The 13363-nt window shown below is 46.7% G+C and overlaps 1 protein-coding gene across 1 annotated transcript in view; it reads right to left on the minus strand.

Moving 5' to 3' along the window:
- The window catches only part of LOC144610839 (nuclear receptor ROR-alpha A-like), a 192640-nt gene that overhangs the window by 117777 nt on the left and 61500 nt on the right, over positions 1 to 13363 (minus strand). Inside the window, exon 2 of the mRNA XM_078429798.1 lies at positions 3204 to 3233. Within this exon, the coding sequence (XP_078285924.1) occupies positions 3204 to 3233 (30 nt within the window). The remainder of the gene's footprint in view (positions 1 to 3203; positions 3234 to 13363) is intronic.

Below are 13363 nucleotides of genomic sequence, written 5' to 3' on the forward strand. Positions count from 1 at the left end.
CTCCGTCACTCTAGGTCCTCTGTCCCCTAGTACATCTGGGAGATTGTTTGTGTCTTCCTTAGTGAAGACAGAACCAAAGTACCTGTTCAACTCGTATGCCATTTCCTTGTTCCCCATAATAAATTCACCTGTTTCTGTCTTCAAGGGACCCACATTTGTCTTAACTATTTTTTTCCTTTTCACATACGTATAGAAGCTTTTACTTACTTCCTTTATATTCTTGGCTAGTGTTAAAGTTCAATCTGCGCTTTCAGACAACAAACCACATTAGACACCTTAAGAATGAAAAATGCCTTTTTATTCACGCATGCGGGTGTGGGAGAGCAACCCTAGTATGTGGTTACATGCTCGCGTCCCTCGTGGTCCCACACAAAGGTCCGATCCAAAGATTTATACCTGGGGGAAGGTCCCATACCATTTTCATCAAGAGGACCGTTGAAACAAAGCCCCTCATGTTAGAACATGCTCCGACATGCTCCTCTGCACTTATACTCTTAATCGTTTCTGGCACCAGTTCTTGTCTGGATCAGACTTGTCTTTCTGTGTGGTATTACTTAATGGGTGGGATCAGTAGACTATTTCTGTACAATTTGCTAATCAATATTCTACTGGACTGTTTATAAGAAAATAATTTCACTGTGCGCTTGCACTTTGCACACGTGACAATAAAAGCATCATTGAACCATTTTCAATGTTTTGTATCATTTTTGTTCTGTGCCCACGATGCAGCTGCAAGCAAGATTTTCAATGTGCCTGTATGTTCCTGTATTTGTTCACATTGATCATAAACTCAATGTGTAGGAAGGATCTGCAGATGCTGCTTTAAACCGAAGGTAGACACAAAAAACTGGAGTAACTCAGCGGGATAAACTCTTGGAATTGGAACATAACTTGTCACTTATGAACCCATGCCTTATTGGTGTCCCTGTCTTGCTTGAAGGAGGCATGAGCTGTTTCACTTGTTCAGAAGTTGTCGTCTCCCTTTCCCCTGACTCTCAGTCTGAAGAAGGGTCTCAACCCAAAACGTCACCTATTCCTTTTCTCCAAAGATGCTCTATGACAAGCTGAGTTACTCCAGCTTTTTGCGTCCTTCACCTGTTGGGGAGTTGTGAATAGGCACATTGATTTGAGGGAATAGAGCATATTCTGCACAGTGGTATTTTTCTCTTTGCAATACCTGTTGTATTGTGTATGGCTTGATTCACAAGTTCACAAGTTATGGGAGGAGAATTAGGCCATTTGGTCCATCAAGTCCACTCCGCCATTCAATCATGGCTGATCTCTGCCTCCTGATCCCATTTTCCTGCCTTCTCCCCATTACCCTTCACATCCGTTCTAATCAAGAATTTGTCAATCTCTGCCTTAAAAATATCCACTGACTTGACTTCCACAGCCCTCTGTGGCAATTGAGTTCCACAGATTACCCTCTGACTAAAGAAGTTCCTTCTCACCTCCTTTCTAAAAGAACGCCCTGTAATTCTGAGGCTCTGCCCTCTGGTCCTAGGCTCTCCCACCAATGGAAACATCCTTTCCACATCCACGCTATCTTTGCCTTTCATTATTGAACTCGTGTTGTAGTATAATTTGACTGGATTTCACGCAAAGTATTTCACTGTATCTCAGTACATGTGACAATAATAAACCAATACAAATACCAGACAGTTCACAGACACAGCAAAGTCAATCGTAGAAGCAGTAGCTGGTACTCCGAATCCCATCACCTGCTCAGAAAAGCAATCTTTGTGCTATATTCACGACACTGCACTATTTTTGTCAAATGATTGCAAGACTTTGTTGAAGCAAACGTAAAATCACAGGAACAGGTAGATATCTTGTAATGTAACGGTGGATCATAGAACGGTACAGCACAGGAACAGGCCCTTCGGCCCACAATGTCCGGACTGAATATGCTAATTTAAACTAATCTCTGCCTACGTGAGATCCATTCCTTCATTCCTTGCATATCCACGTGCTTAACTAAAAGCCTCTTAAAGGCCTTGTTGTATATCTGCCTCCAGTACATTCCAGGCACTCACCACGTGTAAATAAACTTGCCCCTCATATCTCCTTTCATCTTTGCCCCTCTGACTTTAATGCTATGCCTTCTAGTCTTTGATATTTCCACCTAGAATAAAAGGCTGTGACTGTCTACCCTATCTATGCCTTTCATAGTACTGTATACTTCTATCAGGTCTCCCCTAATCCTCTGATACTCCAGAGAAAACATTCTCAAGTTTGTCCAACCTCTCCTTATAGCTTATACAGGCCCACCACTGATTTTCCAGCAACTGGTGGTCTGATCTCCCTTTTAATCTGGACAAAATCCCTCCCAGGAAATCCTCCCCAAAATGTGGTGCCTAGGCCAGGTGAGGAGGCTGATCTTGACTTCTCCGGGACTTCCGCGCTGATCGGTGGATCGAAGTTGCCCTCTGCAGCCAGGGCTTGGAACTTCGGCCTGGCCGGGGACAGCAAATCTGTTCCCAAAGCCGACTTCCATGGCCAACTTTGCAGGCCGGTATCTTGGAACATAGAACGGGCTGTGACCTCTATTGGTCCGGCAAAACGGAGAATCCAGAAAGTCTGGAACCATGGCTGTCGGAAAATCGGTGGTGGACCTGTACTCTCTAATCCAGGCAGCATTCACTAAACCTCTTCTGCACCCTCTCCAAAGCCTCCATTCCTGTAATTGTCAAGTGTGTGTCATGGAGAGGTTCAGGTAAGTGCTCTGTGACATGGTGTTGGCCATGCGTGCTGAACATAGTAGGAGCCCCCTTGCACATGAACAGGGGAATATACTCCATGCTCACGCAGCTCCCGAAACACCTGCTACCATTTGGGCGGCACAGTGGCGCAGCCCCTCTGCGTGCACTGGAGTGCAGCCCAGCTGTGTGCACTGGAGTGCAGCCCCTCTGCGTGCACTGGAGTGCAGCCCCTCTGCGTGCACTGGAGTGCAGCCCCGCTGTGTGCACTGGAGTGCAGCCCCTTTGCGTGGACTAGGGTGCAGTCTATAACAGCGAGCATCCACGCCTGTTCCCAGTGTACGGTCACTACATCACTGCCTCTCCGGGCTTTGGAGTGACCAGTGTGTGCCCAACTCCTGCCTCACCCACCAAACGCTGACCTCGGCCACTGCTGTCCACCGCATGCGGCCATGCTGCTGGAAGCCAGAGCCAAACAGAGTGAGAATAATGACTCGTACTTACATGTGTGCGTCTTCTTTGTGACGGATATGCCTGGAAGAGGAAGAAAGCTGCAGGTCAGTACATTGTTCACAATATCCGCGTGATCACTAGTTAGCTGGACAGCCTGCACTCCAGTGCACTCAAGTGCAAATAGGGGGTGCACTCCAGTGCATGCAGGGGATGCATTTCAATGCATGCAGAGAGTCACAATGCATACAGAGTTGCACTCCAATGGATCCAGGGTTGGCACCAGTGCTTGCAGAGGGCTCCACCAATGAATGCAGAGGGTTGCACTCCAGTGCATGCAGAATGTTGCACTCCAGTGCATGCAGAATGTTGCACTCCCAGCCTGTGGAGGGCTGCACTCCAGTGGGCTACAACTCTGCCAGAACAGCTAACTTTGGCACATCTGAACCAAGTGTTATTTTGGCCTTCTTTTGAAGTGCAGCAGGTGATCTACAGTGTCCCAGTTGAAACTGACCACTCAACACATCTTGTTTAAAACTGTTAATCTGGTCTTGACAATACTACTGCTTTTTCATGAAACAGTACAGTATGGGATGAGGCCCTTCAGCCCATGCTGTCTGTGTCAAACATGATGCCAAATTAAACTAAACTCACGTCCCTGCACATGATCCATCTCCCTCCAGTCACGCGTATCCATGTTCCGATCTAAAAGCCTCTTAAACACCACTATCATATCTGCCATATCAACCAACACATAACCCATATCCCTCCATTTCCTGCACATCCATGTGCTTATCCAATAGACTCAAACGTCACTATCCACCACCACCCTTAAAGCCGGTATTGGGGGTTCAGTGTTGAGGTGGATAGAGAATTGGTTGGCGGACAGGAAGCAAAGAGTAGGAATAAACGGGTCCTTTTCAGAATGGCAGGCAGTGACTAGTGGGGTACCGCAAGGCTCAGTCCTGGGACCCCAGTTATTTACAATATATATTAATGATTTGGACGAGGGAATTGAATGCAACATCTCTAAGTTTGCGGATGACACGAAGCTGGGTGGCAGTGTTAGCTGCGAGGAGGATGCTAGGAGGCTGCAGAGTGACTTGGATAGATTAGGAGAGTGGGCAAATGCATGGCAGATGCAATATAATGTGGATAAATGTGAGGTTATCCACTTTGGCGGCAAGAACAGGAAAGCAGAGTATTACCTGAATGGTGGCCGATTAGGAAAAGGGGAGATGCAACGTGACCTGGATGTCATGGTGCACCAGTCATTGAAAGCAAGCGTGCAGGTGCAGCAGGCAGTGAAGAAAGCGAATGGTATGTTAGCATTCATAGCAAGAGGATTTGAGTATAGGAGCAGGGAGGTTCTTCTGCAGTTGTACAGGGCCTTGGTGAGACCGCACCTGGAGTATTGTGTACAGTTTTGGTCTCCTAATCTGAGGAAAGACATTCTAGCCTTAGAGGGAGTGTACAGAGAAGGTTCACCAGATTGATCCCTGGGATGGCAGGACTTTCATATGAAGAAAGACTGGATAGACTAGGCTTATACTCGCTGGAATTTAGAAGACTGAGGGGGGATCTTATTGAAACATATAAAATTCTTAAGGAGTTGGAGAGGCTAGATGCGGGAAGATTGTTCCCGATGTTGGGGAAGTCCAGAACCAGGGGTCACAGCTTAAGGATAAGGGGGAAGTCTTTTAGGACCGAGATGAGAAAACATTTCTTCACACAGAGAGTGGTGAGTGTGAATTCTCTGCCACAGAAGGATGTTGAGGCCAGTTCATTGGCTATATTTAAGAGGGAGTTAGATGTGGTCCTTGTGGCTAAAGAGATCAGGGGGTATGGAGAGAAGGCAGGTACGGGATACTGAGCTAGATGATCAGCCATGATCATATTGAATGGCGGTGCAGGCTCGAAGGGCCGAATGGCCTACTCCTGCACCTATTTTCTATGTTTCTATGTTTCTACCCCCGGCAGCGGAATCCAGGCCCCCCCACCACCCTTTGTGTAAAAAAGAACGTTCCCCACACATCTATATAATAACTCTCGTTTGTTTGTTTGTTCCTAAACTACAGCCAAAACGGTACACGACAGCGCAACAATTTTAGGCCCACCGTACTCACCGTCATCCCTTAGGTGCTAATGGAAGCAGTTTCATTGAAATCGGTGTTATATTTTTTAAGTTATTCACATTTTAAAGTTTAAATCTATCTCCTAGGGATGGAGGGAGGATAAGGAGGGTTGAGGGGGTGGAGTGGGGGGGGAGGGGAGAAGGGGAAGGAGGGGGGAGGGGGAAGGGGAGGGTAGGAGGGGGAAGGGGGAATGGGGAGGGGAGGTGGGGGGCGGGGGCGGCTAGGGGGGGGTGGGAGGACAGGGTGCTGCACAAATGCAGGAGAGGTTTGGGTCCAACGGGTCCACTTGGTCTAGTCTTCTTTAAAATTTGCCCCTCTCACCTTAAAGTTATGTTCTCCAGTTTGTGACATTTCCACTTTTGGGAGAAGATTCCTCCTGTTTACCCTATCTATGCCTTTCATAATTTTATATACTTCTGTCAGCTCAGATAGTGCACCAGCAGGATGTTGCATATCTTACCATTGAGCTCCTAAAGGATTTCAATGACTAAAATTACATCCTGATTGAGTGAAAGACAAGTACAAATCTTTCGTCTGAAGATTGTTTTTGCACATCTCCAAAGAATCAGATGCTGTGCTCACCCGAGAATAATATTTCCACACACAGTTTTTGAGTAAATCTTTGAGTAAATTTCGGTTTAGTTTATCGTCATGTGTACCGAGGTGCAGTGAAAAGCTTTTGTTGCCTGCTAACCAGTCTGCGGAAAGGCAATACATGATTAGAATCAAGCCATTCACATTGTACTGATACATGATAAGGGAATAATATTCTTCCAGGACTTTGTGTGTTATAATTACTGCTAACAGTGGCTGAGCTAGTCATGTACTTGGGTAATCTGGGTACAGCTGTACACCAGTGAATGGTTATAAAGTTCATAAGGAAGATTCTGCACAAGTTCATAAGGTCAAAAGGAATAGGAGTTGAATTAGGCCATTCGGCCCATCATGTCTACGTCATTCAATCATGGCTAATCTATCTCTCCCTCCTAACCCCATTCTCCTGCCTTCTCCCCATAACCTCTGACATCTGTACTAATCAAGAATTTATCTATCTCTGTTTGGTGCACCCAATATTTGTGATGGTCATTTTTAGTAAGAGCAGAAGTGTGAACTATTATCTAGGGTTGCGACTAGTGGAGATGGGACATGTTGGCCGGTATGGGCAAGCTGGGCCGAAAGGCCTGTTTCCACACTGTATCACTCTATGCCAGTATGGTCAACACTCTTGTTTCTTGTTGTTTAAAGCTTGCAACAGAAGAAACTCTGAATAGTAAAATGAACCGCAACCAAAATAAGTGGGAACCCCGGGTAAGTGAATGCATAAAATGAGCTTCGATGGGGATGGCAGAACATTGTGTGGAGCTGTGACAGGCTAACTGCAAGGACATTTGTAGGACACATTTGCTCAGTATTGAGATGGAAGGGGAGAGTTACCTGGGGAATTGGTGCAGAGAGCTGTTGTATCAGACATTTATTTTATAGAGTCATACAGGATGGAAACAGGTCCTAAGGCTAACTCATCCGTACCAACCATGATGCCGAACCAATGCTCATACCCCTCAGAATCTTTCTTATCTATGTACCGGTCCAAATATCTTTCAGACATTGTAATTAATCATACCTCTGCCACTTCCTTTGCCAGCTTGTTCCACATACCCACGAGTCTCTGTGTTTAAAAAACCTAGCTTCTCAGATTCCTTTAAAATCTTTTCTCTCTCTCACCTTAAACCTTAAGAGAGGGATGATGATTCGCGGGCCGAGCCTGTCGTGGGCAACAGAGGGGATTGGGAGCCGCTCCGGTAGAACGAACACGCGGGAATCGCGACTTTGAACTCGATAAAATGGCGTCTGTGTTATTATATGCAAAATTAATTTCACTGTGTAATGTTAAATTGCAGACGTGACAACAAATATCCATTTATCCATAATATCCAATTATTATTTGATGTTTCATGTACTATTTCATGTTTATTTCATGTTTCATGGATTTTGTGTCTTTGTGTTGTTTTGACTGTTGGCATATCAATTCCCCTCCCGGGACAAATAAAGTTATATCGTATCGTACCCTGCAACTTCAATGCCCCTTATAATTTTATAAACCTCCGTAAAATCTCCCCTCAGCATCCTTGGCTCCAGAAAAAAACCAGTCCCAGCTTATCCAGTTTGTCCTTGTAACTTGTCCTCCAGACTTGGCAACATCATTGTGAATTTTGGTTGCATCCCCTTCAGCTTAATCACATCTTTCCTGTGGTGTGGAGACCACGACTGCACACAATACTCCAAGTGCAGCATTTTGTTCAACTGTAACATGACGTCCCGACTCCCATACTCACAGCTGTGGCCAAAGAAGGCGGGAGGCTGCCGTACGCCCATTCACCATTCCGTCAACATTGAGTTTAGTTTAGAGATACAGGCCCTTCGGCCCAATGGGTCGCTGTAAGGCAGCAACTCTACCGCTGCGCCACCGTGACCGTTCAGAGAAACAGCACTGAAACTGGCCCTTTGGCCCACTTGAGTCCACACCGACCAGCGATCACCCCGAATACTAGCGCTATCTTACACACTATGGACAATTTACAACAGAAGCCAATTAGCCTACAATCTTGTACGTCGTTGGAGTGTGGGAGGAAACCGGAGCACCCGGAGAAAACCCACGAGGTCACAGGGAGACCGTGCAAACTCCGCACAGACAGCACCCGAGGTCAGGATCGAGCCCGAGTCTGGTGCTATCTCTGCCCTTGAATGCTGCTTGTATGCGTATAAATGATAACTGTAAGGATGGCATCTGATCAGACCGTTCTTTTAGGAAGGAGATCAGGAATTTCTTTAGTCAGAGGGTGGTAAATCTGTGGAATTCTTTGCCACAGAAGGCTGTGGAGGCCGTCAGTGGATATTTTTAAGGCGGTGATAGATAGATTCATGATTAGTACGGGTGTCAGAGGTTATGGGGAGAAGGCAGGAGAATGGGGTCGAGAGGGAGAGAAAGATCAGCCATGATTGAACGACGGAGGAGACTTGATGGGCTGAATGGCCTCATTCTATTCCTATAACTTATGACCTTGTGACGTTCGAGGCGGCGGTGGGGCATTGCGTTTAACCCGTAATCAGTGGTCAATGAGCGTGATGGGGGGAGGGGAAGACAATGGGGGGACTGCCGTGAGGGGGGACGGTGGGAGAACAAAGGAGGATCCCCGGGGGAGGGGGGCACTCTAGTTTAGAATCCTCTGCCCAGGGGATAAGCCTATGTTCATTTGTTTGTTTGTTCCGGTTAAGGCGCTGTGCACATGGCAGCCAGACAACAGTCGCTTGTCTTTTTATTTTTTTCACTTTTAATTTAATTTTAATTTCAAGTGTTCGTGTACCTTGTTGTGTGTTGTGACTGTTGACAGACTAATTTGCCTCCGGGGATGAATAAAGTTCTATCGTATCGTATCGTATTGCAGCAGTGTGTGCATGAGACCACCAGGGAGAGGCAGTGAACATGCTTGTATAAGGGACAATATCGCCCATTGCTGGAGATGCTGTTATCTGTAACCATGAGTTGTTTATCTAGATTAAGGACCTCTCCTTGGAGTGGAGCAACGTCAGAGAGGGAGGGAGAGGATTCTGTTGTTGTTCCAGCACTGACCTACAAGGAAACAGGCCCTTTGGCCCAACCTGCCCAAGATGCCCCATCTACACTAGTCCCAGCTGCCTGCGTTTGCGTTTGGCCCATAACCTTTCCTTCACTCTCCATGTGCCTAAATGCCTCTCACATGTAGGAAAACCCCAAGCGGAAAGCCCAGGGGATAAGCCTAACGTTCCCAGTGAGTGGAAGCATGTAGGGGTGAAATGTTCTCTCTTCGTCAAGTTAGCAATAATAAATAAAGAACGGAAAGCAAGAGTGTAGCGGCTGTAGGCACGTGGATATGCAGGGAAGGGAGGGTTATGGTCTATGTGGAGTTTGCACGCTCTCCCTGTGACCACATGGGTTTTCTCTGGGTGCACCGGTTTCCTCCCACATCCCAAAGATGTGCAAATTTGTAGGCTAATTGACTCTCTGGAAATTGTTCCTTGTGTGTAGGATAGAAATGGTTTACAGGTGATCGCTGGGACAGCATGGACTCGATAGGCCGAAGCTGTATCTCAAAACTAAACAATATGTGTCGGCAGATAAGGTTAGTTTATCTAGGCATTATGTTCGGCTCATGGACTCGAAGGCCTGTTCCTGTGCTTACTGTTCAATGTTTAGTTTAGAGATACAGTGCGGAAACAGGCCCTTCAGTCCATCTAGTCCGCTCTGACCGGCGATCCCCGCACACTAACACTATCCTACACACTAGGGACAATTTACAATGTTACCAATCCAATTAATCTACAAACCTGCACGTCTTTGGAGTGTGGGAGGACTCCGGAGCACCCGGACAAAACCCACACAGGTCACAGGGAGAACGTACAAACTCCGTACAGACAGCACCCTTAGTCGGGATCGAACTCGGGTCTCGGGCGCTGTGAGGCAGCAACTCTACCGCTGCGCCACCGTGATGCCTTTGAAATGTTACAGTGTTGTATGTTCCAGTTCACCTCAGCTGACCATCACCCCTACAACAACCCCTGAAAACACAGTTAAATAATCTATCTCAGATGCCATCAGCATTTTGCAGGAGATCTCGAGTGAACTTTGCAACACCAGATCTCTTCTCCTTTGTGAAGTTATATTTTATTTCTTAATCTCTGGATGAGGAACAGAATAAGAAAGAGATGGGCAGAAAAAGCTGGAGTAACTCAGCAGGTCAGGCAGCATCTCTGGAGAAAAGGAATAGGTTATGTTTCGGGTTGAGACCCTTCTTCGTGTTTCGACCCGAAACGTCACCTATTCTCCAGAGATGCTGCCTGACCTGCTGAGTTACTCCAGCTTTTTGTGTCTGCCTTCGATTTAAACCAGCATCTGCAGTTCCTTCCTACACAAGAAAGAGGTGGGCCTTGCCACCTGCAGCACAACATGACAGCACAATCAAAGTAGAAAGATGATTAAACTGCTAGAGAACATAAAAACCTGCCAGAAATGATCATCCGTCAAGACACAAGAAGTAAACCTCCTCTGATCTGAGGCTCTGCTGTAAGAAATAAAGATAGAGATCGTATCCTCAGTGCACCTGCAGGTTCACTACACACCTTCAACTGTCGGCTCGTCCCAGCGAGTTTTCAAAGCTGCAAAAGTGTTCTGTACTTTTCTGGCAGGGAGCTGAGAAGTGAAGCCCGAACTCTGTTTCATCCACACCCACACAGAAACATAGTAACAGAGAAAATAGGTGCAGGACTAGGCCATTCGGCCCCTCGAGCTAGCACTGCCATTCAATATGTAAGAAAATAACTGCAGATGCTGGTACAAATCGAAGGTATTTATTCACAAAATGCTGGAGTAACTCAGCAGGTCAGGCAGCATCTCGGGAGAGAAGGAATGGGTGACGTTTCGGGTCGAGGATGTTGTGCGCCCAAGGCTCATCGATGCGCGAGGGCAACGAAGGCTATTATGTCTTGTCCGAACCGACAGAAGGTCGACTGTGGCACAAGTCACAGAAAATGTTAATGGTGGTCACGGGAGGAATGTGTCACAATACACAGTGCATCGCACCCTGCTGCGTATGGGGCTGCACACGGAGGACCAACAGCATATTAGGCAGGTGGGCATAATGTTTTGGCTCATCGGTGTATGTTTCTATGAGATCATCAAAGCTGCACAGAACAGTAACAGAAATCTCGCTCACCAGAAACCATCTGAGCTAAGGCTCAGGACGTTCATAAGTTGTAGGAGCAGAATGAGGCCGTTTGGCCCATCAAGTCTACTCCACCATTCAATCATGGCTGATCTAATTCCTAGGAGTAAACATCACCAATAACTTGGTCTGTATGCCTGCATCCTGGCTGTTCATTAATCAGTATAAATGCCTCTAACACAAGACAAATGAGATTGTGATTGACTTCAGAAAGTGAAGCTGAAGTCAATTCACCGGAGTAAATATCACCAACTGGACTTCCCCTGGACCACCCATATTGAAGCAATGGCCAAGAAAGCACACCAACGCCTCTACATCATTAGAAGGCTTAGGAAGTTCGGCATGTCCCCAACAACTCTCACCAACCTCAACAGATGCAGCGTAAAAAGCATTTTATCCGGATGCATCACAGCTTGATTCTGGACCGCAAGAAATGGCAGCAAATTGTGGACAGAGCCCAGACCATCACACACACCAACCGCCCTTCTATTTATTTATTCACAAAATGCTGGAGTAACTCAGCAGGTCAGGCAGCATCTCGGGAGAGAAGGAATGGGTGACGCTTCGGGTCGAGACCCTTCTTCAGACTGAGCCCTTCTATTTATGCCTCACGCTGCCTTGGCAAGGCCAGCAGCAGAATCAAAGACGAGTCACACCCCGGCCACTCCCTCTTCTCCCCTGTCCCATCAGGTAAAGGTATAGAAGTGTGAAAATGCACACCTCCAGATTCAGGGACAGTTTCTTCCCAGCTGTTATTAGACAACTGAACCATCCTACCACAACCAGAGAGCAGTCCTGAGCTACTGTCTACCTCATTGGTGACCCTCGGACTATCTTTGATCGGACTTCACTGGCTTTATCTTGCACTAAACGTTATTCACGTTATTCCGTTTATCATGTATCGGTACACTGTGGACGGCTCGATTGTAAATATGTATTGTCTTTCCGCTGACTGGTTGGCACACAACAATAGCTTTTCACTGTACCTCGGCACACGTGACAATAACCTAAACTGAAAACTAAACTGCACTATCTTTCCCTCTCATCCCATTTTCCCATAACCCCTGTCACCGGTACCAATCAAGAACCTGCCGATCTATTGTAGAGGTCCGATTACTGTGTGAAGGACTGAGAGATTGTCCAATGTTGTTACGGACCTCGTTGTAACAGATTTTGGTTACAGTGGATGGAGTGTCTACAATCAGACACCACTGTCTCTTAACAGACACAGGCTGCCAGTCACCCTACAGGAGTTAATTATTATTGATAGGTAATTGCTTCGATCCACACTTGTGCAATGATACTCTATTCAACTATGTAACAAACAGCCTTTAGCATTTTTTGCTTGCCTTAACAAAAATGAATGAATGAATAAGTTTATTGGCCAAGTATGTGCATATACAAGGAATGTGCCTTGGTGCTCCGCTCACAAATGACAACACAAACATACAGTTAACAATTGAATAAAGCATAAACACATCAAAACAATAAGGATACAATGTTATGGTCTAAACATGTGGGTGAAAATAAACCAGAGCAAAAAAGAGACTACAGACTGGTTATTGAGTAGAACTATCACACGTGGAATAAAACTGTTTTTATGTCTGGCTGTGGCTGCTTTGACAGTCCGGAGTCGCCTTCCAGAGGGAAGTGCTTCAAAGAGTTTGTGGCCAGGGTGGGAGGGGTCAGAGATGATCTTGCCCGCTCGCTTCCTGGCCCTTGCAGTGTACAGTTCGTCAATGGGGGGAAGGTTGCAGCCAACAACCTTCTCAGCTGTGCGAACGATCCGTTGCAGACTCCGGATGTCGTGCTTGGTGGCTGAGCCAAACCAGACCGTGATGGAGAAGGTGAGGACGGACTCAATGATGGCAGTATAGAATTGGACCATCATTGCCTGTGGCAGATTGTGTTTCTTCAGTTGCCGCAGGAAGTACATCCTCTGTTGGGCCTTTTTGACTGTGGAGTCGATGGTGGCCCCTCATTTAAGGTCCCTGGAGATGTTGGTTCCAAGGAACTTAAATGACTCCACAGATGTGACTACGGTGTTGTTGATGGTGAGTGGGGGGAGGGGAGGGGGAGCTCTTTGAAAGTCTACAATTAGTCTTGAGAGCATTGAGCTCCAGGTTGTTGCGATGGCACCAGGATGCCAGCTGTGTCACTTCCCGTCTGTAGGCAGATTCCTCCTCATCCTGGATCAGTCCAATCAGGGTAGTGTCATCCGCAAACTTGAGGAGCTTGACAGAGGAGTCTGTGGAGGTGCAGTCGTTGGTGTAGAGAGAGTAAAGGAGAGGGGAGAGTACGCAGCCTTGCGGTGCTCCTATGC

The sequence above is a fragment of the Rhinoraja longicauda genome, chromosome 38 (assembly GCF_053455715.1).
Source record: "Rhinoraja longicauda isolate Sanriku21f chromosome 38, sRhiLon1.1, whole genome shotgun sequence".
NCBI lineage: Eukaryota > Metazoa > Chordata > Chondrichthyes > Rajiformes > Arhynchobatidae > Rhinoraja > Rhinoraja longicauda.